This window comes from Carassius carassius, chromosome 36 (genome assembly GCF_963082965.1).
Source record: "Carassius carassius chromosome 36, fCarCar2.1, whole genome shotgun sequence".
NCBI lineage: Eukaryota > Metazoa > Chordata > Actinopteri > Cypriniformes > Cyprinidae > Carassius > Carassius carassius.
The window spans coordinates 21601578-21624761 of NC_081790.1; the positions used below are offsets into that span (position 1 = coordinate 21601578).

The window sequence follows — 23184 nt, forward strand, 5'->3', positions numbered from 1 at the left end:
GTATGGTAATGTACAGGTCAACTCTCACAATGAAATCATTTACTCTATTTTTTTCTTTTGGTGATTCATATTTTGAATACACTGCTGTTAGAAGGCATCAGTAAGATTTTTAATGTTTTTTTAAGAAGTTGCTTATGCTCATCATGGTTAAATTTATATGATCAAAAATGAACAACAAAAATGTATTGTTATATAATTTCTATTTGAATATCTTTTCAAACATAGTTTATTCCTGTGATAAAACTTAATTTCCAACAGACCTTATGCCAGTATTTAGTGTCCCATGGTCCTTCAGAAATTATTGTAATATGTTTTTATTATTATTATTATTATTAATAATGTAAATCAGCATATTACATTTCTGAAGGATCAAGTGATACTGAAGATTGGAGTAATGGCTGATGAAAATTTAGCTTGAATTATGGAATGAGTTTTATGAAGTTATGAAAATTAAATTAGAAAACTGTCATTTTAAATTGCAATAATATTTCACAGAGTTACTGTTTATTTTCTGATCGAATAAATGCTGCCTTTAAAATTATTAAAACATAAAAAATTGATGATCCAACACACATATCTATATAGGTATAAAAATCATCAATAAGGGCCTCACACGCTCTTTCCGGTGAAGCTAACTTTGAACATTAATTAGGTCAAATGAAAATGTAGAGCGTGCTAATTTGGACATGATTGCAACATCCAGATATTTAGATGGTAGTGGCACTTGTGCATTACACCACAGTCACTGTCCTGGTATGAGTCACACATTCTAGGGAAAAATCACTAAAGACAAAAGAAAGTGCACACCTTTATCATCATAGTGTTTACAGGCAAACCAAAACTCAGTTTTGACTATATTACAATGAAGATGCATTACGTGATAAAGCCACTATTAAACTAAAGCCACAAAGCCTGTATGTATTTTTATGACATGATTTAATAGGACTTACTAACTTTAAAATATATATGGTGGGTTAAACATGGTGGTGAATAAACATAAAGGGTAAACTGCTCAGTGTCAGCATGAAGATTTTCACAAATTCTCAAATTATGCATAGTGGTCACAATTACTCCTTTAAGTCTGTCAAATCAAGTGTAAGTCAGTCACTGCGTCATATATATATATATATATATATATATTAGGGCTGGGGGAATTAACGCGTTAATCTTTGCGATTAATTTGAAATGTTTAACGCGTTAAAAAAATTAACGCATTTAACGCAGCACACTTTTTTTTGCCTCGTTTTAATGATTTCCTGTTGCGGCTGCTATTGAAAAGGCCGTCCCGCCCCTCCGTGTTCGGCGATCACGTTTCATTCTCGCGCAGCTTTCATGAGCTGGTCTTTTCCGCTCCGTGTGTGCGCCACGCTGTGTTCCGCGTGTGTGTCGGCGCGCTCTGTCGTTAACGGCCCAGCGGCGCGCTCTCCGTTCCGTGTATGTGTGTGTGTCACGTGTGTGTGTGTGTGTGTGTGTGTGTGTCGGCGGCTCTGTCGACAACGGCCCAAACGCTTCCAATCATGTACCGAGCACTGGAAAAGTAAAGTCCACTCAAATAACGTGAAATTCTGTTTGCTGAGCTGGTATAGCCATGCTGGGCAGCAATGGTAAAATTACCTGCTCTGATTACATGCTCTGGTAATAATAGCTTTGTAGGACTATATTTTATTTTGATAATTAGTTAAAAAAAAAATTATAATAATCTGTTAAATTGATTATGTTGATTGATTATTGAAAAAAAATATATATTGATATTGATATTTAATATAGGGCTATTTTCTGTTCCTTTTTTTCCCTGTGTTGTTTAATTAGGTGATTCTGAGTTAAAAGGAATAGTTCACTTTAAAATGAAAATTCTGTCATCACTCACCCTCATGTTGTTTTAAACCTGTATGAATTTCTTTCTTCTGCTGAACACAAAGGAAGATATTTAGAAGAATGTCAGTAACCAGACAGTTTCTGGGTCCCATTGTCTTCCATAGTAGGACAAATATATACTATGGAAGTCAATGGTACCAGGTAAGCAAGATATTCATTTCACATTGTAAGCAACTTCAGTGATTAATGAGATTTTGAGAGTGCTTGATTTATCATTCAATGATAATTTCAATGGTAATGTTCTTTGATCATGCAAATTATATTTTACTCTCTTTCTGTACAATTTAAGTGTTCTAATTAGTAACTTAAAATGTTTTAATTAAATTCACGTTGATTGCAAAGTCAGTTGTATTAAAAATATTTCATGACATGACGCCCTATCTGTTACCAGTGGCAGCTTGTGGGGGGAGGCACACCTTCCTTACATTTTTGAGGTGAAAATGGGAGGAGGATGATTTAATGTTAATAAAATTCACAATTAATTTAATTAATTAGTTCATGTCTCAGAATGTGTATTTTTTGCTTGTAATTTCACAGCTGTAATACAACCCGAATTCCGGAAAAGTTGGGACGTTTTTTAAATTTTAATAAAATGAAAACTAAAAGACTTTCAAATCACATGAGCCAATATTTTATTCACAATAGAACATAGATAACATAGCAAATGTTTAAACTGAGAAAGTTTACAATTTTATGCACAAAATGAGCTCATTTCAATTTCAATTTCTGCTACAGGTCTCAAAATAGTTGGGACGGGGCATGTTTACCATGGTGTAGCATCTCCTTTTCTTTTCAAAACAGTTTGAAGACGTCTGGGCATTGAGGCTATGAGTTGCTGGAGTTTTGCTGTTGGAATTTGGTCCCATTCTTGCCTTATATAGATTTCCAGCTGCTGAAGAGTTTGTGGTCGTCTTTGACGTATTTTTCGTTTAATGATGCGCCAAATGTTCTCTATAGGTGAAAGATCTGGACTGCAGGCAGGCCAGGTTAGCACCCGGACTCTTCTACGACGAAGCCATGCTGTTGTTATAGCTGCAGTATGTGGTTTTGCATTGTCCTGCTGAAATAAACAAGGCCTTCCCTGAAATAGACGTTGTTTGGAAGGAAAGCATATGTTGCTCTAAAACCTTTATATACCTTTCAGCATTCACAGAGCCTTCCAAAACATGCAAGCTGCCCATACCGTATGCACTTATGCACCCCCATACCATCAGAGATGCTGGCTTTTGAACTGAACGCTGATAACATGCTGGAAGGTCTCCCTCCTCTTTAGCCCGGAGGACACGGCGTCCGGGATTTCCAACAAGAATGTCACATTTGGACTCGTCTGACCATAAAACACTATTCCACTTTGAAATAGTCCATTTTAAATGAGCCTTGGCCCACAGGACACGACGGCGCTTCTGGACCATGTTCACATATGGCTTCCTTTTTGCATGATAGAGCTTTAGTCGGCATCTGCTGATGGCACGGCGGATTGTGTTTACCGACAGTGGTTTCTGAAAGTATTCCTGGGCCCATTTAATAATGTCATTGACACAATCATGCCGATGAGTGATGCAGTGTCGTCTGAGAGCCCGAAGACCACGGGCATCCAATAAAGGTCTCTGGCCTTGTCCCTTACGCACAGAGATTTCTCCAGTTTCTCTGAATCTTTTGATGATGTTATGCACTGTAGATGATGAGATTTGCAAAGCCTTTGCAATTTGACGTTGAGGAACATTGTTTTTAAAGTTTTCCACAATTTTTTTACGCAGTCTTTCACAGATTGGAGAGCCTCTGCCCATCTTTACTTCTGAGAGACTCTGCTTCTCTAAGACAAAGCTTTTATAGCTAATCATGTTACAGACCTGATATCAATTAACTTAATTAATCACTAGATGTTCTCCCAGCTGAATCTTTTCAAAACTGCTTGCTTTTTTAGCCATTTGTTGCCCCCGTGCCAACTTTTTTGAGACCTGTAGCAGGCATTAAATTTTAAATGAGCTAATTAAGTGGATAAAAGTGTAAAATTTCTCAGTTTAAACATTTGCTACGTTATCTATGTTCTATTGTGAATAAAATATGGGCTCATGTGATTTGAATTTCCTTTAGTTTTCATTTTATTAAAATTTAAAAAACGTCCCAACTTTTCTGGAATTCGGGTTGTACCATAAAAGGTTACTGAAGTTGGGCACCTTTTTCCTATCGCGAATATGTCGAATCTGCCAACGTAATTACAACCGCTAATGATAGAGAAAGAGGCCAGGGGAGAGCTGAGCTCTCGTGCCTATGTTGGTAAAAAAAGAATAGCCAATCACCATTAAGTGTTCACTTTCAGCGCTGAGGAGTGATGAGAAAAGAAACCTTGCAAGCTCATCATAGAGATTGTAAATTACCTGATATTTGTTTGAACGTCTCCAGGAGTGCTGATAATGTACTTACTGAGTAGCGATATTGAATATTTGATCGCCAACAGATTTACCAAGCTGTCATCCAGACAGTATACAAAATTTTAAATGAAGGGAGAACATAAGCTGGATATAGGCTACAGCAGTCGACTTAATTAAATGGCACAGCAGACTTTTAATAAGGATGGAAGTTTGCTAAAATTTATAGGCCCGTAAGTGAAATTATATTATCTTGCTCTAATATAGTATATCAAGCCAAATGACATATACATAGCATAAATACTTTTAATTATTAAGAAATTTATAAAATAAAATGATTTTTGCCTAAAATATTTGTTGCATTTCATAAAAAAAAAAAAAAAAAAAATGTTTCCACACACACAATGGGTGCTTCTCAATGCTTATTTTTACATCCTCATTTCCTTTCCTCCCATCCTTTCCTCATGTTAGCTCCACCCCTTCAGGATGCCAGGGAAGGACACAAGGAAAAGACGTGAGGATGGAGGACTTGAATCAAGTGAAAATATTTATCCTCACTCCCTTCAGCGTTACTTCAAAGTGCCATCAGCTGTTATTAAAGGGATCTGCCCTTATGTTTTTTTAGTTTGTTAATTAAGACATTCATCATAAATATTAATAAAGCAAGATACCCTGTTTGAAATATATGGCATGCATGGTTTATTTGAAGTGAAAAGGTAAAATATAAATAAAAATTACAACAGATGTGAAGGGGGAGGAGCATTTATTTGTGTGTCAGGTTTTTCAATGAAAATCACTTCCGCAAAGGATACACCTGTGTATCCTCGCTCATAGCTCCTCAGGAAGCCTCCTCACTCCTCGATCCTCACCTCCTATTAGAGAATTGAGATGTCCTTCAAGATAGCTGATAGCTTCAAGATCGGTTTCCGGGTCGTAGGATGGAGGACAGAGGATCGAGGAAAGGTGGAGGGATTTTGACAAGCACCCAATATTTGAAATTATATACACTACTGGTCAAAAGTTTGGGATCAGTTAGAACTGTATTTTTTTTAACAAAGTCTCTTATGCTCATCAAGGCTGCATTTATTTGATAAAAAAAATAATAATAATAATTCTTGCAAAATGTTATTACAATATAAAATAATGGTTTCTATCTTAATATCCTTTAAAATATAATTATTTATGTGATGCAATGCTGAATTTTCATTCAGCCATTACTCCAGTATAAAGTGTCACATGGTCCTTTTATTTTAATATGCTGATTTATTATTACAGTTATCAATTTTGGCAACAGTTGTGCTGCCTAATATATAATATTAATATATATATATATATATATATATATATATATATACACACACACACTTTTTTTTCTTTTCTTTTTTTTTCTTCTCTGAAACTGCAACACTTTTTTTCAGTAAAAAAAATAAAAAATAAAAAACAAAAAGTATCACAGATTCCAAATAATATTAAGTAGCAGAGCAGTTTCCAGCACTGGTAATAAATCTGCATATTAGAATGATTTCTGAAGGATCAAATAACACTGAAGACTGGAGTAATGATGCTGAAAATCCAGTTTTGCATCACATGAATAAATTAGATCTGAAATTATATTAAGATAGAAAAAACATTATTTTACATAATAATAATATTTCATAATAATATATGTTTTTCCTGTATTTTTGATCAAATAAATGCAGCCTTGATGTGCATAAGAAACTCATGTAAATAAAACAAAAAACATTCTGATCCCAAACTTTAATAGTGTGTGTGTGTGTGTGTGTGTGTGTGTGTATATATATATATATATATATATATATATATATATAATTTTAAGGAAATATAGGGAAAAATATATATTTTGTTAATAAACAATACTGTAGCAAAATCAAACAGAAATGCTTAAGTTTAAAAATGTTTCATCAACTTTTAATTAAAAACACATTCTCTATTATTAAACTATGCAGCTGTTTTTTTTCTCTTTTTAACTCTCAATTCTTTTCAGTAGGACAAAGCCCTGAATCAATTTAAACAGGATAGCACTTAGCGCTCATACTATGGCATTGATGGGATTTTGAGTCTGGTTCCTTTCATAAAAATATAAATCACTGCTCCTCGTCATTTCCTCCCCTACTATGCCTCTCAACATCCAAAGACATCTTCTTGTCTTCTCCTTCCATTACATCACTTACTCATACAGTAGCTTCCCCATTCACATGTACTGTATACACACAATTATTACATGATGACCCCCTTATCACCCTTATATATCCTCAGGATTAGTGGAACGATGCGTAGCAACATGGCAACCTTTCAGAGCTTTTAAATCTGTCTAGACTGAAATCTATCTGCAAAATGTGACACCTACCACCTCCACTAAAAGCACATTTAAAAAAAGAGGCAAAAGTCAAAAAGCTGATTTACTTGTCTACATGACTAATAAACTTACCCTCTTTTGAAATGAGAGTTGAATGAATGCTGTTTAGAGAATTTATGTAATTGAAAATGTATCTGAAAAAAAAAACAAAAAAAAAAAAAAACAAATAGAGAATCAGAAAACCCAAACCTGACATTGGTTTTGTGACATGTAACATATTTTCTTTAAAAAAAATAAAAAAAAAATAAAAAAAAATAATAATTACATATAATATATATAATTATTAAAATATATAATATAATTACAGAGTTTATAATAAAAAAAAAAAAATTAAGAAAACAGTCTAACAAGTAATTCTCCTGTACCTGAAAGCCAATAGCACTTTAAAATGTACTTTTGACCCCAATTGTCTCTGTTTTATAATTCAAGTTCTAACAGAAACAGGTAGGTCCATACTTCAGGTCTGCTTTGCAGACATGTGATCTCATCACAAGAAAAATGGAGAAAAGAATATGAAGCTTATAACTCCATAATCTTAAAAATAACATAGCATTATTAAGTTTCCTCTGCCAAAACCATACTTTTTGGACCTCTCTTGATTAATTCAGGACTCTGGTTTTCTAGACCTGAGACTTTTAAACAGAATATCTGAGTCTCAACTCCCTTAAAAAAGCTAGAAGTCAAAGGCAGTGAGTGTTTGAAGGGAAAAGCCTCTAGAGGTTGACTCTAGACTCAAATGGCCAATCCAAAAATAGAGAAATCTTCTGAAAAATCTTGTGGCCAATGCACATTTATATCCTCTCACATACACACTTGGTGTGCTGGTTAATATCCCCAATGAGTCATTAGTTTTCCACAGGAGTGGGGTTCTGCTGCAGTGGTGGGGTTGTGGGAGGCTGACTGATGATCACCTGGACGACATACTCTCTGGAGATCTTCAGTTCTTCCAGCTTCATCTTGTCAGTGAGTGGTCGGCCTGAGAAGAACCAGCGCTGACTGGTGGCCACTACACCCTCCTGGGTCTGTAGACGGTGCTTCATCTGCTGGACATTGTCATTCGTGCAGACGGCCAGGCGTAGATCTCGTCCCGTGGAGAGACGCAGACGCAACTGACACTCCTGGCCTTCGCTAGCTAGAGCTTCTGGGATCTCAATGGTCTCCAACTCGCTTTTTTCCTCAATCATGTTGACAGGAGACGAGAGGCAGTAGACAGGCAGCTGGTAGCGGTTCCCCAGCTCATCATAGCATTCAGTCAGAGCACCTGGAGATGACACAAAATAAGCATTTAAGCCACATTTTTAGTCACTTTTTGTTGACTTATCTAATTTTCTGATACAATGTACAATGATATTGTAATATAGCATTTATATATGTCTAATATATAGTGTAATCAAACATTATGATGCAAAATTCTGGGAAAGTCTGGAATACAATGAAAAAAATGACAGGTTTATCCTCCCCCAACAAATGTATTGTAACAGACAACAACATCAGCTTTGCTAATGAACAATTTTTTTGTTTATTTTTTTTACAAGATTTGAACCCACAAGCAAAAATGAACTAGTTAACATTGTATTGTCTTCCTCCCAAAAGATAGTGATCGGTGTTGTGGAAGTTAGGAATACATTTCGGTCTGTTAATACTAGAAGAGCTGTTGGTCCAGATGGGTGTGCTCCTAGCCTCATTAAGAGCTTTGCTTGTCAACTAGCTACAGTGTGGCAACCAATATTTCAGGCTTCCATTGACTTACATATGGTTCTGACAATATGGAAAACCTCAATCAAAAAACCGATACCAAAAACACTCTGTCCAAAGGAATGTAAAGATTATAGACCCATAGCCCTCACTTCAGTAATTGGCAAATGTTTAGAAAGAATACTACTTAAATATTTGTCTAATAATGTCAAAGTGAACTTAATCAGTGTCAGTTTGCATATAAACAAGGTAGCAGCACTGAGGATGCAGTGGCTGCCTTAGTGCAGATATTACTAAACATTTAGACAAAGGCAACTCAACTTATGTTAGAGAATTATTTCTTGACTTTTTATGCATTTGATACTATTCAAGTTAACACTCTGGTGTCTAAACTAATACAGTTAGACGTGAACCCATACTTAATTAAATGGCACTCTCTTTTCTCACCAATAGAACCCAAAGGGTTAAAGTGAACGATGTCCTGTCAACAGAAGTAAAAACAAATGTTGGTGTACCTCAGGGTTGTGTAAGCTCTGCGTTATGTTATTTACACTGTATACAGATGACTGTCGATTAAACCGGAATGGTCAGTATATTTTAAAGTACCCTGATGATAATGTGTTAATATCATTATTGAATAACCAAGAGTGCTTAGAACAGCATCAACGGGGTAAACAAACTGGTTGAATGGTGTGACTATAATGCCCTCAGTATAACCTAAAAAAAAAAAACTGAGGAGATAGTATTAGGACCTGTTGCTGACATTCATTCAACACCTGTTGTTATACATGAAGAGAACATCAAACAAGTAGAAGCATATAGGTACTTAGGAGTATGGATAGACAAAGCATTATCATGGAGAGATCATATAGATGGTATCTGTAAAAAATCAAATGCAAAGAATCTACTTTCTCCGTAGATTGAGGTCATTTGGAGCAAGAAAGCATATTCTTTTATTGTTTTTTATGTCTGTAATCATGAGTGTCTTGTAGTACTATAATTCGGTTTGGCATATGAGTTTTTCTGTTAGTCTAAAAACAAAGCTAATGAACTTGTAATGTGCTCTAAAATAGTGGGTCAGCCGTTTAAAAAAAAAAGCATATGATTTTTTTTTTTTAATGTGGGTGTGTGTTAAAAAGCTATGTAGTCTGTGTTGTCTATGTGATAAAGTATTGTAATTCTGAGTGAACCTGCTGTAACAGATTAATTTGTTTATATTGAAGCACAAGATGTTCATATTAGAGGTCGACCGATTTATCGGTTTTACAGATTAATCGGCACCGATAGTTGATTGCTGGAACAATTGGTTATCGGCAAAAATCCATGCCGATAGTTTTCCGCATTTCGTCCTGTGCTGGAGTGGCTGAGGAGGCTCCGTTTTAATTATACAGTGCGAGAATGGCCTCTAGTGGCTGAAATCACTGACACGTTTAGACACGTGACACTGCACGCTGAACAGTGTGAGAAACTTCAGACAGAAAATCCTGCCGCGCCTCAGAGCGCCATTCACATAGTTTTCCATTAAATTACATTATATTTACCCCAAATCGTTGTTAATGTACATAATGCATGTACATGCATTTCCATTGAAACTTTGTCTTTCTGTGGCTCTAATCTAATAAGTCTGTATGCTTCATTTATAGAGCTTTAATATAGATCGCTCTTTCCGTTTGCTCCGTTTTTTAAACACTTAAGTTCAAACTTATCTTTGCCTCACTGTTCATTCTTGAAGTAAACTTGTGTCCATTTGATGAATAAATAAACCGTTTTAGACCGCTGCTCGAGTTAAACGCAACGTGTCCGAAGTGTGTGTGACACCGGTGAGTTCTCCTAGACTCATATTGATTAGACAATCATTAAGTGCTCAATAATAGAAGCAGTTAAAGTGCGAGAGTTAATATTGTGCTGGTATAATTGCTGGTATAAAGCTTTGTTACATCACACTGATTCGAAACGTTGCGAAACTCTGATGGTTCACAACTAGGGGAGTGTTGATCTCAAAGTAAATCCATAAACCACTTCTGGTTGCCCAGTTAAGCAGTGTTTCCACCGCAGGAACTTTACCCAGGAACTAGGGACTTTGGGTCGGTACTTGGTGTGTTTCCATAGCAGGAACCAGGAACTAAATAAAGTTCTGGGTAAAAAAATGCCCCCCAGAAAGTCCCTGCTGGCAAGGTAGTACTTTTTCAAAGTTCCAGAACTTTCGGGGGCGGGACTTGGGCGCTAAACATGCTGATTGGTTGAGATCACGCAGCATTGTGATTTCAGCCACCATTTATTCGGATCATTTTCAAAATATTACTGTTTTTATGTCATGAAATGTAATTTTAAAAGTATTTCAGGCTTGATTGTAGTTGGTTTAAACTCAAATCTGTGGTTTATTTATAAAGACAACGCCTATTTAAAAATGTGTTTCGCCGATTTCGGAGACGGTGAGCTCCACGCGATCAGCGGGAGCTCAGTAATCATGTATCCGCCGAGAGCAGCCTCCCCTCGGCTAGACCTTCTGATATGTGCCGCTGGCACTGATGTCTCTTTAGTGGGTAAACATAAAATATCATTTGTTTTGGGTAAATCTAACAGGTAATCTTTGTTCTGTATTCAATTTATCTATATGGAAACACTTGTTTGTTTACTGTGTTGAGACGTGCTGCGTTTGGTCTCATACTCTATCGCATACGTTGTCATTGTTGTGCGCTTGCTTAGACCTTTGTTGTGATAAACAGTAAAGTGTGTTCAAGCGCCAGCCAAGAGAGTGTAAAGAAATACCCTTTGTGAGAAGCAGTTAAATCAGCGGGAGTTAAAAGCAGATCGTAAGTGTATTTATTTCTTGTCTCATTAGTATTTAGCGCAGTTGTCGTTGCTAAGAAACACTTGTTTGTTTACTGTGTTGAGACGTGCTGCGTTTGGTCTCGTACTCTATCGCATACGTTGTCATTGTTGTGCGCTTGCTTAGACCTTTGTTGTGATAAACAGTAAAGTACGTTCAGCTGAATTCAATTTCCGTTTTGTCGGGTTTAAAAAAGATTAGTATACCGCGGCAGCGGTCGAGACAGCCCTCCAGTTAAGCCCTCCTCGTGTGAAGACCGAAGAGTGTAAAGACCATCGACTCTACCGTGCGACTCCACTGGGCAGGGACATCGGCAGGGAATATAAGTATTGTTTCGATTAATCTTCTTCCTTCTTGTTTCATTTCTGTTTCAGTTGTTTTTTTGTTTATAACCAAATCTTACTATGTGTTTCCAGATCCCTACTATCACTACCACTCGCAAACCACACATCACACAATGTAGACAGCGCAATCTTAACAACCTGCACACTTTGCCTATATCTGCTAATACACTACTTTCTTTTTCTATTGGTCTCTGGAATTGCCAGTCTGCTATAAACAAAGCCAATTTCATTACTTCTATTATTAGTCATTCAAAGCTTAATCTCATGGCCCTAACACAGACCTGGATCAAACCAGAGGACACTGCTACACCTGCAGCACTCTCCAATAATTTCTCATTTTCCCACTCCCCCCGTTTGACTGGAAGAGGTGGAGGTACTGGTCTGCTCATCTCTAATGATTTGAAATGTGATCCTTTACCATCTTTGGGTATCAACAGCTCCTTTGAATCTCATTCAGTTACTGTTACCTACCCTTTTAAAATACATTTTATAGTTGTCTATCAACCCCCAGGACCACTGGGTAACTTTTTGGATGAATTAGATGTGTTGCTCTCAACCGTTTCTGAGGATGGTACTCCCCTAGTTATGCTTGGAGATTTCAACATCCATCTAGATAAACCTCTGTATGCTGATTTCCACACTCTGCTTGCCTCTTTTGATCTCAACCGAGTGTCAACTACTGCTACTCACAAATCAGGCAACCAACTGGACCTTATTTATACACGACACTGCTCTACTGATCATGTTCTGGTTACTCCACTGCACACGTCGGATCACTTCCTCCTCACTCTTAACCTCAACATGGTCCCTGACAATTCACTTACCCCTCCACATGTCATCTTTCGACGTAACCTACGCACACTTTCACCCTCCCGGCTTTCTGCAATGGTTTCATCTTCACTTCCTTCCCCTAAACTGTTTGCATCTTTGGATGCTAACAGTGCTACTGATACTTTCTGCTCCACTCTTACATCTTGTTTAGACACTGTTTGCCCCTTATCTTCCAGGCCAGCCCGTAACACCCCTTCTGCCCCTTGGTTATCTGATGTTCTACGCGAACACCGTTCTAAGCTTAGAGCTGCTGAAAGGGTGTGGCGCAAATCCAGAAATACTACTGACCTTAATATGTATCAGTCACTAATATCTTCCTTCTTTGCTAATGTCTCCACTGCTAAAATGACATACTACCATAACAAAATTAACAATTCGTCTAACCCTCGCATGCTTTTTAAAACATTTTCCTCACTTCTTTGTCCTCCTCCTCCCCCTCCTGCTTCATCTCTAATAGCTGACGACTTTGCAACGTTTTTCATTAATAAAATTAAACACATTAGTGCACAATTTTCCACACCACAATCAGTCAAGCTCATATCACCAGCAAACTTACACTCATTTATATCCTTCTCTTCACTCTCTGAGGCAGAAGTCTTAAAACTCATCCTTTCTAATCACCCTACAACTTGTCCGCTTGATGCTATTCCATCTCATCTCACATCATCAACACATCCCTCCACACTGGTGTTTTTCCCTCATCACTTAGACAGGCACGTATAACTCCACTACTTATAAACCCAACCTCAATCCATCTCTTTTAGAGAACTACAGACCAGTTTCCCAAAAACACTTGAACGAGCTGTGTTCAAGTCTCTACATTTCTCACACACAACAACCTCCTTGACAGCAACCAATCTGGCTTCAGAAGTGGACATTCAACTGAGACTGCCTTGCTCTCAGTTGTTGAAGCTCTAAGACTGGCAAGAGCGGAATCCAAATCTTCAGTACTTATCCTGCTTGATCTGTCCGCTGCTTTTCACGGTTAACCACCAGATCCTCCTATCAACCCTACTGGCAAAAGGCATCTCAGGAACCACACTTCAATGGTTTGAGTCTTACCTATCAACATCTAACTACTGGGGTGCCTCAGGGCTCAGTTCTTGGACCACTTCTCTTCTCTGTCTACATGGCAACATTAGGTTCTGTCATTCAGAAACATGGCTTTTCATACCACTGCTATGCTGATGACACTCAACTCTACCTCTCATTCCATCCTGATGATCCGATGGTAGCTATTTGCATCTCAGCTTGTCTAACAGACATTTCTTCCTGGATGATGGACCATCACCTTCAACTCAACCTTGCCAAGACAGAACTGCTTGTGATTCCAGCAAACCCATCGTTTCATCACAATTTCACCATCAAGTTAGGCACATCAACCATAACTCCTTCAAAAACAGCTAGAAGCCTTGGAGTTATGATTGATGATCAGCTGACTTTCTCAGACCACATTGCTAAATCTGTCCGATCCTGCAGATTTGCTTTATTCAACATCCAGAAGATCAAGCCCTTTCTTTCGGAACATGCTGCACAAGTCCTTGGTCAAGCTCTTCTTCTGTCCAGGCTGGAATATTGCAATGCCCTCTTGGCAGGTCTTCCAGCCAATTCTATCAAACCTTTACAATTAATTCAGAACGCGGCAGCAAGATTGATTTTTAATGAGCCAAAAAGAATACATGTCACACCTCTGTTTATCAATTTGCACTGGCTTCCAATAGCTGCTCGTATAAAATTCAAGGCATTGATGTTTGCCTACAAAACTACCACTGGCTCTGCATCCATTTTCCTAAATTTGTTACTTCAGACTTATGTGCCCTCTAGAAGCTTGCGTTCTGCAAGTGAACGTCGCTTGATTGTGCCATCCCAAAGAAGCACAAAGTCACTTTTACGGACTTTTAAAATAAATGTTTCCTTCTGGTGGAATGACCTCCCCAACTCTATCCGGACAGCTGAGTCCTTAGCCATCTTCAAGAATCGGCTTAAAACACATCTCTTCCATCTTTATTTGACCCTCTAACTTTAACCCTCTATAGAGTCGATTAACGCGGATACGCGTTATGAGTCATTTTCTCCTGATAACCCTGAAAAGAACTTAAATTACACTTTCAGTTTTAATCGTACAGATAAGAGCAATACATCAATCGAATCTGTAAAGGGTCTACTTTTTTTTGGATACAGACATAATAACAAAACTTTGTGCACTTATAAAATAAAGATAACAAACAAGGTGTGCTGTCTGCAGCCTTTGTCTGCGCTGATCTTCATTTACAAACACGTCACTAAAATGAATTGTAACTCCATGAATACTCAACGAAGAGACATGAGAGAGATATCTATAGAAAGCTTGACATGTCTACTTTTAAACTAAACAAGTGCCGCCGAAAACAGATATTCTGTGATAAAGTAATCCATATGAAAACAACGCGATGTCTGTTTTTCACGTCTCTCTTCATTATATCTAATGTGACCACGCCCCCGCGCTGAACGCGCTATTCAGATTCAAACTGAAGCGAGCGGCTTGAATACGCCCACACAGAAGAAAAAGCAGCAAGACTGTTCAAGATTTTTTATTTTACTGTTTGCTTCGCGATGAGAGGAATAAGACATAATTCACCCCAAGAATATGTGATGTGGTTGAGGATTTGAGAAATGGATTTCCTCAGAAAAAAAGAATGAAGCACTTTATTCAGCAGAGATCATAAACATGAGTAAGTCTCTTTTTATTTATATACTTGTACTAGTTTTCACATAACGTGTAAACATTTTACTAGTTAGACTTTTTCCAAAGACTTTTCCAAACTATAATTCCTGACTAAATGTATAATCAAGTGAAACATTATGAAGTTTCAATAACAATATACAATACTATACCATTCAAAAGCTTGATGTAAATAATATAAATGTAACAAATAGATGACTGTAACTAATGTAAAAACAATGCTGTTCTTTCAATTTATTGCCCCTAAAAAACCTGAAAAATATTCTCAACTCTTTTCAACATTAATAATAATGATAATAATAATAACAATAAATGTTTTTTTTTGTAGAAAATAAGATTGTTAAAAGGATTTCTGAAGGATTGTGTGACTGGAGTAATGATGCCAAATTTTTTTTTGAAAGTCAGCTTTGATTGTTCCTAATAAACTGTTTAACTGCTCCCCCTAGTGGATATTAAATTATGTTGTGGGATAATTAAATATATTCTTAATAAACTACAAACATAAAATTATATACATTTATTTTGTCCTCACATTCTTTCTTGTAACTCTTCCCCTCTCTGTGGCACAGCTGACTGAAAGGCTCATTATGCAGCTCATTATGCAGGCCTTTGTCTTCTCAGGTGTGAATCACAATGATATTCATGATAGTTGACGCCTACTCGCATATGACTTTTACCAACAAAAAGTGTCTTAGAAAATTTAAATCAATATATTGTTTTCTGTAAGTGAGTAAACAAGATGATTTTCACATAATTTAGAAAGAAAAATTCTAGGCTACAAGCTCCAGTTCTCAAAAATCCCGGGAACCATTGTTCTGTATGTGATTTATCGCCTTATTCAAGTGATTTAACATTTTTAGTTTTCCACTAACCACTCATAACATTTTTTTTCTCAAAAATACAATCATGTACATGCATGCACTTCACATATTATTATAGCCCAGTTTGTTGCATCTCATTACAGTGAGATTAGACTTTAGCCATTTAGATATTTATAAGAAACTGAAAAAAGCACAAATGTCAGGGCATGACAAAACTTCTCCAGGCCCCAAAAATACCCTTAGACTCCAGAGGGTTAACACTCACTATTCTAATTCTATTCTTTAAAAAAATCTAACTACCTTTCTAATCTTTTTATATTCTATTTTCTTTTCATTAATTATGCAATTGTATGTGTGTGTGTGTGTGTGTGTAAAGACCTCTAAAACTAGCTTGCTCTATTCTTTTTTATTCTATGTTTTCTTTATATTATATTATTTAAAATCCCATGATAGGTGTACTGTGTTAACCTAACTGAGACTTGTTATAGCACTTATATATCATTGCTCTTTTTGTTGTTTTTGATTGCTTCCACTGTCCTAATCTGTAAGTCGCTTTGGATAAAAGCGTCTGCTAAATGAATAAATGTAATGTAAATGTAATATGTTAAAATGAAAATAAAAAAGGCAAATTGATATAATATTTCATTTCATTGTAATGACTGTATATATACACTCCTGTGACAATAAATCCCACTAAATTTTACAATAAAAAAAATAAAATAATTCTTCCCCTTAACACATGGTTATGTGAAAAAGCATTCAGTACAACCTACAAATCACATCATACCTTAAAAATAACAAAATGAGCTTAGAATATAATTCAATCCACCTCGTTTTCCTGAGTGATAACACTACTCCAGCCTGCTGGTTTTTATAGCTCTAATGAAAACCCTTAATTAAATAATTACATAAATTAATTCATTACATAATTTAGTAAATTCTGTGTTAAGGGTTTGATTATACTTAAATCACATAACAAAAGCACTAATATTTAATAGTATTTAAGTGATTATTAATTAATTTATAATAAATAAAAATAAAATTATGCTCACTTACACTCACCAACAAAAAATGGTTTTAAGTCAGGTATTTCAATGTTTTGCTGTAGTGTTTCAGTAGGAAATATCAGTTTACATTTCCAAACATTATTCCATTATAACATCATTATTTCAAACATTTGCCATTAAATGTAATAATCTAGTGAGATTTTTATTTGTACAGGGAGTCTGACAGCAGCCAGTGCAGATCAGAGATCTGATCATCATCCGGTCTGTCTGGAATGCCATGGAGAAACGGAACAAACTGAGACAGACTAAATCCAGAAGAACTGTGGCAATGTCTCCAAAACAGTTCAAGAAACCTGCAAAGCTACAGTACTGTGCAAAGTTTTAGGCACTTGTGTAAAAATGCTGTAAAGTGAGGATGCCGTCAAAATAGGGCTGGACGATTATGGCCTAAAATCAAAACCTCGATTAATTGAACATTTTACCTCGATTACGATTAATGAATGATTATTTTGTTTCGGTTTTGTTTTTTTTTGCCCTCATAGTTCACTGACAAGGTTTGTACTGTAAATATGATTGACTATCAGCAGTTATTTTATCTATGTTCGTAACATTTCTTACTAGGGTTGGGTATTGTTTGAATTTTATCGATTCCGATTCTGCTTATCGATTCCGATTCTTATCAATTCCTAATTTCGATTCCAATAAGATAAAAAATCCAATATAAAAAAAAATTAAGTCAAACATTTAAATGTCGAACATTTTTACAAAGCATTCTGTTGCAGCTGAATAACATGAGCAAAAATCTGCAGCCTACAAAACACTGCAAGAGGAATTTTGCCTGTGATTAAAAAAATAACATAGCAAAAACAACAAGATTAATATCAATTTAAAATATTAAAGTGCTAAAGACAAGTAAATAGTCAGTAATAAGATAGGAACAAACAAATCAATTAGCAATATCATAAATACAACTAAACAAAATTTCAGGTACAGAAACTGTAATTAAAAGTTTAAAAACACTGCGTAGTTTTCTTTTTATAAATAAAATAAAGATTAATCAAGTAAAGTTATTAAATATATTCAGTCAAGATCAGTGAATGGTTTTCTTTTGTTCTTTGATTAACATTAATGACAGGTAGCGCGTTTATTAGGCTGTTGTCTCTTTAAGCAAATACACTGCACATGTGTGTTTTCTTTCTCATCTGTTTATGTTCACGTAAGACAAAATGGCTGCGTTTATGATGATATACTGATGTAGTTTTCTGTATCGTAGTTTCGAATCGGAACAACCTTTTCTACAGTTAAAATACACAGAACAGTCCGAGAACGGACCACTGTTCTCGATGCACGCGCTTGTGCTTCATGAGCGCTGCAAACAAACATGCTATAATAAGTTTTGAGATTCTAAGCTACTTTAGTGATAAATCACAGAACAGCGCTGACAACTACTTTCTGCGTTCCTCTGTGCGCGAGATCTTCATAGCTAATTTTTATATGAGTGTATGTGCCACAATGCAGCTGCGCGAACATGGTAGATCGATAAAACAAATACAACTGACAAAGTTTAGTGAAGACGCAAGGCTCACCGCTCACGCGCCATCACTATGTGTTGAACCGGCGTTCAACTCAGTGTTTTGCTTTTATGCCATTGACTGGCAGAATCATGTGGCTACACACGCAGTAGTATGCTTTTAAGGGGGAAGTATTAACAGGATTAAAAAACCGAAATAACCGACATGGGAAAATTACGTCGGTTAGAGGTAATGAATTTCGGTTTTGATTACTTTTCGATTAATTGTCCAGCCCTACGTCAAAAATAATGCCATAAATAAATTTTATTAATTAATTTCTATTAACTAAACTAAATCAACATTTGGTGTGACCACACTATGCATTAAAAAAAAGCTTTTGTCCTAGGTGCACTTGTGCAGGTAGCTTTGCAGATAGGTTTCTTGATGTGTCTTGGAGACATTTCCACAGTTCTTCTGGATTTAGTCTGTCTCAGTTTTTTCTGTTTCTTCATGTTATTCCAGACAGACTGGATGATGGTGAGATCAGATCTCTGTGTGGAGCATTGGCTGTTGTCAGACTCCTTGTAATTAATGGCAAAAATAATGTTTGGAAATGTAAATTGATATTTACTACTGACACACTACAGCAAAATATATAAATAGCTGAATTAAAACCATTGTTGTTGTTGAAAATACTAGTGCCCTAAGACTTTTGCACAGTACTGTATATTTTTAGTGTCAAAATAAAAATAACTTTTAATTTTACTTATATTTACATAAATATAAAAAGCTGCACTTGATCCTCCAAGTATAAATGTGAGTTATATAGATTTTTATGTACGCTATCTCAGATGAGCAGTAAAGAGGCCCAACGGTGCTGCAAGACTAACATCTAATTTAGACACATTCAAGGAGCTCTAGAATATCAAAAATCCCAAGTTTTCAGTCTGTATGGTAGGAAACAATGTTATTAAATTCCATTAAGGTGATAAAAAAAAAAGTGGTACTGCTCTTCACATAAATTTGACCACAAATACTCAAAGACAGTAAAATAACTGTGTAAACTCATCTCTGTAAACAACTGTGCAAGTCAAACAGCCACAGACCTGATGCATGACATTCAGAGCAGCTTAAGAACCCCCTAAAACCACTGGATGGAATTTCTCCTGCTGCTGAAACAACTGCTGATGCTCACTATGACTACATTGCTGAAAAAAAAAAAAAATCGTCATTTGTGATGCTCTCTGCCCTATTAACATATACACAGCCCCACAATTTAAACTATTGTATCAATGCATTCTATGGCACCTTTAATATTACATAAATCAAATATATGGTAATCATAGTAGAGTATTAAATTATTAGATGTGTGCATTTTATTTTATGTATTTTTGAATAAATAATTACAGATTACCAAAAAATATATATATTTTGTGAAATCCAGAAAAACATGAGCAACATATTATTACCATAATATATTGTATTATACTGTTCCTGTAGCTTAACCTGGAAACTATTAGCAGCAATGTCATGAGTTTGCTTCCCAGAAAAAAATTGTTATGTACCTTAAAAGCAATCTGTTAAATTAACAAATTGTAAATCTATGTATTTATAAATTGCTGCTCCACCTAATCATAGCAGCCAGTTAAACTCCAGTACAAAAATCAAATAAATATCCTACGAATCAACAGCAGGCAGTCTAGCTCTCAGGAGATGTTGACAACTGCCTGCAAGAATCTCCAACTACGAGGAAGCTATGAGTTGTACAGGTTCAGGTGTCCTGATGTATATGTCTTTTCAAGTAAAGAGTGTGTTTGCCTGATGGAATAAGTTCTGGACCATTTTGTATTTGTCTGATTGTGCCCCTTTAAGGTTGTTTGGTGATAATTACTATTCACTGTTCTCTTATGTTTTTTCTCTCTCCTACATTATTTTTTGTGTATTTATTTTAAGATTTTTTCATCCTTTGTTAGGCAGCTGAGGTAGCTTCCCACATTTATGTATGCATTATTATTATTTTTAATTAAACAGACCTCCTACCAGTAATAATACTAATAATAATTCCTTACATTTATATAGCGCTTTTTCTAAGCACTCAAAGCACTTTACATTATCAGGGGGTATCTCCTCATCCACCACCAGTGTTTGTGGGTTGCCTGGTGTGATTGTGAACTGTGAACTGGTATCACCTAATCCTTTATTTGTTGGGGGCTTATGGGGCTGTGTGCTCTCTCTTTTCTTTTTTTTTTTTCTTCTGGACATACAGTAAAATTGAATTGCTGCAACCCTGTTGGCTAACTAGACACAGGGTTTAGGTTCTGAATAATTTTATTTTTGTTTAGGCAAATAAAGAATGATGTATTTTTCTACTATCTGTTTTAGGTGGTAGATAAATAAATAAAAATCTCAGATCATTATCTAGTTTTGTGTACAATCAATTTAGCTAAAGCTGCAAATTCCTTGATACAAATATGGCTGAACTATGACTTCTACCACTGAAGACTACCACTAAACTATCTTCCTGACTCCTATCTACTCCTCAGTATACCAGACAGCTCAAAAGAATTTGATGTTGCAACAGAAACTATTGACTCTTCTCTAGCGCTTCAGACACAACCACACATTTGTACTTAAAGAAAGTTAAAGTGATAGTTCCCCCCAAAATGAAAATTTGCTGTTAATTTATTAAAACTCAGTCCATTTAAGATGCTGGTGACGACTTCTTGAACTGAACAGTAAAAACAATTATTAGCTGAAACTGTGCTCCTTGGTAACTAATAAAATGCAAGTCAGCGGCTGCACGATATATTGAGGTCTTATGAAGTAAAACAATCAATCTTTGCAAGAAACTGAACATTATTTTTAACATTACTACCTGTAATTCACAGCCTCAGGCAAACAATCCAGAGGGATATCTGTTTTGTGAATTTTTTGCGAACTATTTATACCAGTTCACTAAATTGGACTTAACCATCTGAAACAATTTGGAGCTGAGCAGCACTAGAGATTGCCTTAATATAGGGAGATGAGAGGGTCTGTATAACTTACTATTGGAGAAAGCGTAATGGCTATTTTAGATCACGTGTGCCTTAATAACCAATCACATTATAACCTTGACGTCATTCAATTTCAGTTAGAGTTGTGTGACACTAAGTTGTTGTTTACCATAGGAATGAATGAGGAGTGCCATAAGCTAAATTACCCCTGTCGCAAAAAGACAGTGGTCCCTATTTTAATGATCTAAGGCAAACTGTGCAGGTGCATTCACTTTTGCTAGTTTAATGACAGGAAAATGGTCAGTGTGCCTGGGAGCATGGTCTTAGCAGGTTGTCTCTATTCTCTTAAAGGGATACTCCACCCAAAATTTATCACTTTACATTAAAGGGTTAGTTCACCCAAATATTAAAATTGTGTCATAACACACCCTCATGTCGTTCCAAACCCGTAAGACTTCATCTTCGGAACACAGTTTAAGATATTTTAGATTTAGTCTGAGAGCTTCCTGTCCCTCCATTGAAAGTGTATGCATGGTATACTGTCCATGTCCAGAAAAGTAACAAAAACATCATCAAAGTAGTCCATGTGACATCAGAGGGTCAGTTAGAATTTTTTGAAGCATCGAAAATACATTTTGGTCCAAAAATAGCAAAAACTATGACTTTACTCAGCACTGTCTTCTCTTCCGGGTCTGTTGTGAGCGCCTTCACTGCAGTGTAGTGATATCCGGATCTCCTTGAACCAGTTTGAAACGGTTTGAAACGGTTTGCGTCTCCAATAAGCATTAATCCACAAATGACTTAAGCTGTTAACTATTTTAATGTTGCTGACACTCCCTCGGAGTTAAAACAAACCAATATCCCGAAGTAATTAATTTACTCAAACAGTACACTGACTGAAATGCTGTGAAGAGAAACCGAAGATGAACACCGAGCCAGATAATGAACAAACGATTGAATCGACTGAACAAACAATTGACCACAAATGGGCACAAATGCATTTGCTATTTAAACCACGTGGTGCAGGATGGAAAAATAAGACCTGCGTCAGGCTGAAACTAGCAAAAACACTTAGGCCGTGCCTTGCACCACATTGTGCTGGGAGTATTATAGGGCCCAGTGACTTTTCTTATAAAACAGATTTTCTTTTTTTTTGTAAACTCTAAAAATAGTTAAATCCAAAACTATTCTTAAGTATAAAACATGTTGCATATTAGCAGATAGACTGTCATTCAATGAGATTCATTAAATGATGAGCCGTTTCCTCTAAAAATATATATATATACACACACACACAATGCGTCTGGTCTCCTTTCCCATGTATTGCCAGACCGAAAGCATTAGCTTTAGTCGTTAAGCCTTTTCAGCTAATGGTTGCAGGCTTGCCATCTAGTGGTTTTGGCAGCAGATATGCAAGTTACTTAATCAAAACACACTTTCAGATGTGCCAGACAGTTATTTATTATAATATTATGTTTATTATCTTTTTGCCAGCTCATTCAGTGCTCTTGTTCTTCCAACACTACTCATTAATGCAGTGAAGAGAATACCCCAAAAAATGGAGTCCAGCCGGAATAAAACAAAACCAGAGGTATATCTAATTGCATGGAATGACAGTGTTTCTTCCTACACAAATGCCTTAAAAATGTCTCAGGTTACTTATGTAACCACGGTTCCCTGAGTAGGGACACAAGACACTGCATCCTCTAGGGATCGCTATGGGGAAAGCCTCGTTGTGACCCGCGTCTGAAGCATACACTGAAAAACACCAACAACACGTTGGCCGGTGACAGCCCATGACGTCAC

At 36.2% G+C, this 23184-nt stretch overlaps 1 protein-coding gene across 2 annotated transcripts in view; it reads right to left on the bottom strand.

Moving 5' to 3' along the window:
- Positions 1-6445: 6445 nt before the first annotated feature.
- The window catches only part of ubtd2 (ubiquitin domain containing 2), a 68667-nt gene continuing 51928 nt past the window's right edge, over positions 6446-23184 (bottom strand). Inside the window, exons 3-4 of one of the 2 annotated variants that reach the window (XR_009425751.1) lie at positions 6987-7882; positions 6446-6755 (exon numbers count right to left, since the gene is read on the bottom strand). Coding sequence is in view for 1 of the 2 variants with exons in the window: in XM_059526677.1 (XP_059382660.1) it covers positions 7467-7882 (416 nt within the window). In the remaining variant the exon portion in view is untranslated. Of the gene's footprint in view, positions 6756-6941; positions 7883-23184 lie in introns of those variants that run through there. The other variant, XM_059526677.1, reaches the window with a different exon arrangement.